Source organism: Triticum dicoccoides, chromosome 5A, assembly GCF_002162155.2.
Source record: "Triticum dicoccoides isolate Atlit2015 ecotype Zavitan chromosome 5A, WEW_v2.0, whole genome shotgun sequence".
In the NCBI taxonomy this organism is placed as follows: domain Eukaryota; kingdom Viridiplantae; phylum Streptophyta; class Magnoliopsida; order Poales; family Poaceae; genus Triticum; species Triticum dicoccoides.
In genome coordinates, this window is record NC_041388.1 from 270045088 (window position 1) to 270049084 (window position 3997).

Sequence of the window (3997 nt, forward strand, 5' to 3'; positions counted from 1 at the left end):
GTAGCACATGAAGAGACTGCGAGAACGAGAGGAGGAGCTACGGGATGGAGAAGGGCTGGGGACAAAATGCAGACTAGTGTGCAGGTTGCCGTAGACATCTGCTCCTGATAAATGAGAGATTAACTCCTCTTGTCAGATTGGTGGGCCATGGTCACTAATTGACGCTGGGAATACATTGTCTATGTATGAATACTTCATCCTGAGAAATGCATATACCTGGTGAGTGTATTACAATAGCACAAATCATGTGGGAACGGGCGGGCATGATAGCGACCTCGCGTGGTACCATGTCCACTCGTGATTTATCGCGAGATAGCACGCTATTTAAAATTATAATTTTTTGTACAACTGTTCACACCGGAATACTTTTTTTTACATTTTCTGAATGACTGTGATATGTTTATAGGTTGTTCCAGTCATATGTGTAGTCCAGATTCGACGTGTCATGTCTTTGACTGTACTCACACTTCACAGTATTATACGGACGTTCGGAGTTCTCAATTCTGCTTTAAATTTTGTCATGTGTTTTCATTCTTTTGTTTCTTGCGTGTGTTTCTGTTTAACAAGTTCTTGTGTGTTTTTCTGTTTGAGTTTTTCTCTATCAGAAGGAAAACGTCCCGTAGTTAATTTGGAGCACTATATTGTGTTGTGGAGTACAAAATCATGCCACAGAAAGTCCAAACTAGTGGAGATCTCGTTCATTTGGAACATAAAAGTGGCCACGGCGCGTATTGCACGCATGCATCTTCTGGCTCAAAACATCCGTATAGTGTCCAATGCTCCATCATACTGCTGAATAGTGCCATAGCTAGGTACACACATACACATCAATAATTAGGAAAATAATTACTATTCATTAATTGCCTGAACAAGTAGGTCAGGCACATCACACGTACACATCTCGGCTAGACTGGAGTACAGCAAGGAACTGACAGTTCACTCACGCATACGGACGTGTGCATACATGTCGCATAAATATATATGCACACACAGTGTGTGTGCAAGGTACAGACATAGACACACTACTGAAATAACACACGCAGGCAACTTTATTTTATTTTTTTAGTAGCTCATCAGTATCGTATGAGCACTCCATCAACGTAGACATTAAGCTCCACACAAGCGCGTCCATGCATGCACGTAGGAAGGGTTATATATTGAACTAGTTGACACTGCATAAGAATAAGACATATATATTATGTCAGAGAAAATCACGGCAGATGTAACATGCTAAAAAAACACAATCGACCGTGTTTCTTAAAATATGAACTTAATATCACTGTTTTGTTACTATATATTCACTTCCTATAGCTCTTAAGAAAAACTATGCAGGTACGTGTTTGCTCATGACTTGTTTTAGTATTTGTCCTCTTTTTTTGGGGGTCATATTGTTTGTATTGTCAGAACCTTTTCTCTTCTGTACTAGCTCGGATGCTGGATTAAAACAACTGTTTGGCCTGGTGTAAAAAACCGTTTGCTTTTTATAACGTGAAAACAGACGGTTATGGAGTAGCACCACATGGAAATATGCACAAGATCTGGACTAGACGGCTGCGCGAGAAGATGAAAAATGCATGCATTTGGATCAGGAGACCGAAAGGTTAGAACATACGTGTCGCAGTTGGTGGACATGCTGATGGGGAAGGGCACACTGACGCCGCACTTGCCGGGCACGCCGGAGACCTTGCCCATGTTGATGGACTTGATACTGGTGGCGAGGCTCTTGAGGCACCTGCACGCTATCTTGCGGTCCGAGCTGCTGCGGGCCATGCCGTTCAGCCCCTGCACGCCGGAGCAGCACTCCTTGCTGATCGAGGACGCCCTCCCCGTCACGTACGCCACGCACGGCGCGAGCTTGGAGTCCACCTGCCCGCACGACAGCGCCGCCGAGGCCTCCCTGCCGGCCATCATCAGCACCACCGCCGCCAGGACCACGGCGGCCACCACAGCCTTGCTGTTGAGACGAGCCATCGATCGGTAGCTGCAAGCTAGTTCCTTAAGCTGCTAGCTAGCTAGCTATGGGTGATCAGATGAGTGTGGTTAAGCTGGTGGAGTGTGATGGTGTGGAGGAAAGGGTGTGGCGTGGAGGGTATAAATAGGGGAACGGTGAACATGAAGCAGGATTGATTGAGCAATTGATGCCCGTCGCTGCCAGGTCGTTGGCTGGTGGAGTTAATTGAGAAGGTGGATCCACCCTGCAAGTGCATGTACTCGCTAGAAAGTACGCTCGATCTCTTTGCAATTGGCATGTGTCTCTTTGCTTTTACTTTGTTTTTTATAACAGTTTTTTATAAATGTTTTTTGCGGGAAGAAAAGTTACCGGTGGTGTGAACTTCTTGGTTGCTGCCCTGACCCTGAAACTGCCTCATGGCTCCACATATTCAACACAGTGTTTGGCTGCTCTCATGGAATTGTAACCATGACTGAGGGCATGTTCTGAATTCTTCCTACTCCATGCTTCTTCAACTCCAGGCGTAGATCCGGACAGAACATTTGGGCTCCGTGGAGTCAGCTTCACGAAGTGGTACAAGCCTGTAGTGCAAATTGCTGAAAACGAAGAAGCAAGGAGTTCCTACTAATTACAAGAGGATGCCACCGCAAAGTACAAAAAACGATTTGCGAAACAGCTCCCAGCCGCCTGTGGGATGCTTGCCTCGCTAGTATCCTGTGCCAGCGCACGTGGCCAGCCCTCCTCCACACAACGATACAAGGTGGGCTGCCTCCATCCGGCCCGAGAAAATTGGATATTTACCATTTTCAATACGTGGCTTCTCATCCGGCCCAAACTGGCACATAACGGTCAATAGGTTCTCAGCTGAGCCAAATCGTGAAGAGAAGTTACGAACACTGCCGAACGAATGGAATCGCCAAGTCGAAGCAAGCTCCAAAAGCTGGTTTTGTGGAGTTTAAGAAGCCCAGAGAGGCTCGGAGCAGGCCCTGAATAGCTAGTTTTTGGGCGCAAGGGCCCCTTTTCTATCTCGATGGGCCATTGGCCGATCTTTGTTAGATAAAGAAGAAGAACAGTACAACAACATCCAACAGTTCAGGAGATCAGAGCCGCTGGAAAGAAATTACAAGGGAAAAACAAGAACCCTAAAACCACGCGACGCCGTGGTGACTAACTCCTCAGGTCAGCCACACATCTAGCGGATCTCCATACTCCAATATCCTCTCCGATTTGGTCTAGGACTCGATTAATGCTTACAAGGGCCCCTTTTCTATCTCTATTGCATCTGTCACCCATTTGATCACTTGATCACACCATGTTTTCTATCTGCTCTCTGCTAAGTCAATGAAAAGCAGCAATTGCTGGATCTTTCAAAATAAAATAAAATAACTACAATCTTCACGTCGTGTTTAGTCCATTGTTTGACTGAGGTTACAGTCGTCTTTTTTTTCTTCGAGAAAACTTTCAATCTATTTCTTTAATCATAGCAGTATAACGGACACTAGAAATAAAACAATTACATCTAAATCCGTAGACTACCTAACGATGACTACAACCACTATTGTGTCAGGGTACATCCACCTTCATGGATCCAATTTTATGAAGTCTTGAACCCATCTAAGGTAAGAGTGGGAGGAGAAAATTTACTCTACAAGACAGAGCAGTGATTGTACGTGTACCAAGGCAGAAGCTCAGGCCACCGACTTCCTAGGGCCGAGTCCGGCAGCTCTGCGTAGCCAAGAGCTCCCAGGCTGAGATAGCAAGGACAATAACCTCCAGCAGATCAAAGAAAAGGCAGACCATGCATCTGCGCACAGGGTAGGGTAGGAATCAAACAGTCCAGTCGACATCTAAAGTGGTCTCCGGAATGTCTACTACGGCAACTGAACTTTCTACAATTCCGTAACCGAGCGGCACTTCCACAGTATGAAACGAAGTATTAATGCCTGATAGATCCACAACCTAACTGTTCATGCCTGATTTTGTTGGCCTTATTACTAATTCCATGTAGTTTTCAACTAGGAAGCTTGCGTCTCACAACAATACTCA

At 45.6% G+C, this 3997-nt stretch overlaps 1 protein-coding gene across 1 annotated transcript; it reads right to left on the reverse strand.

The window, feature by feature from the left end:
- Window positions 1-831: 831 nt before the first annotated feature.
- LOC119300946 (probable non-specific lipid-transfer protein 3) lies at window positions 832-2078 on the reverse strand. The gene is made up of 2 exons (XM_037577853.1): window positions 1613-2078; window positions 832-1172 (listed from the first exon to the last, which is right to left on the reverse strand). Exons 1-2 carry the CDS (start codon window positions 1969-1971, stop codon window positions 1163-1165), a joined length of 369 nt encoding a protein of 122 aa, XP_037433750.1. The 5' UTR covers window positions 1972-2078; the 3' UTR covers window positions 832-1162.
- Between the last annotated feature and the right edge of the window lie 1919 nt (window positions 2079-3997).

What these genes read in the sequence shown, in the direction of transcription:
- LOC119300946 (XM_037577853.1), bottom strand. Translation starts at nt 1,971, where the DNA reads ATGGCTCGTCTCAACAGCAAGGCTGTGGTGGCCGCCGTGGTCCTGGCG.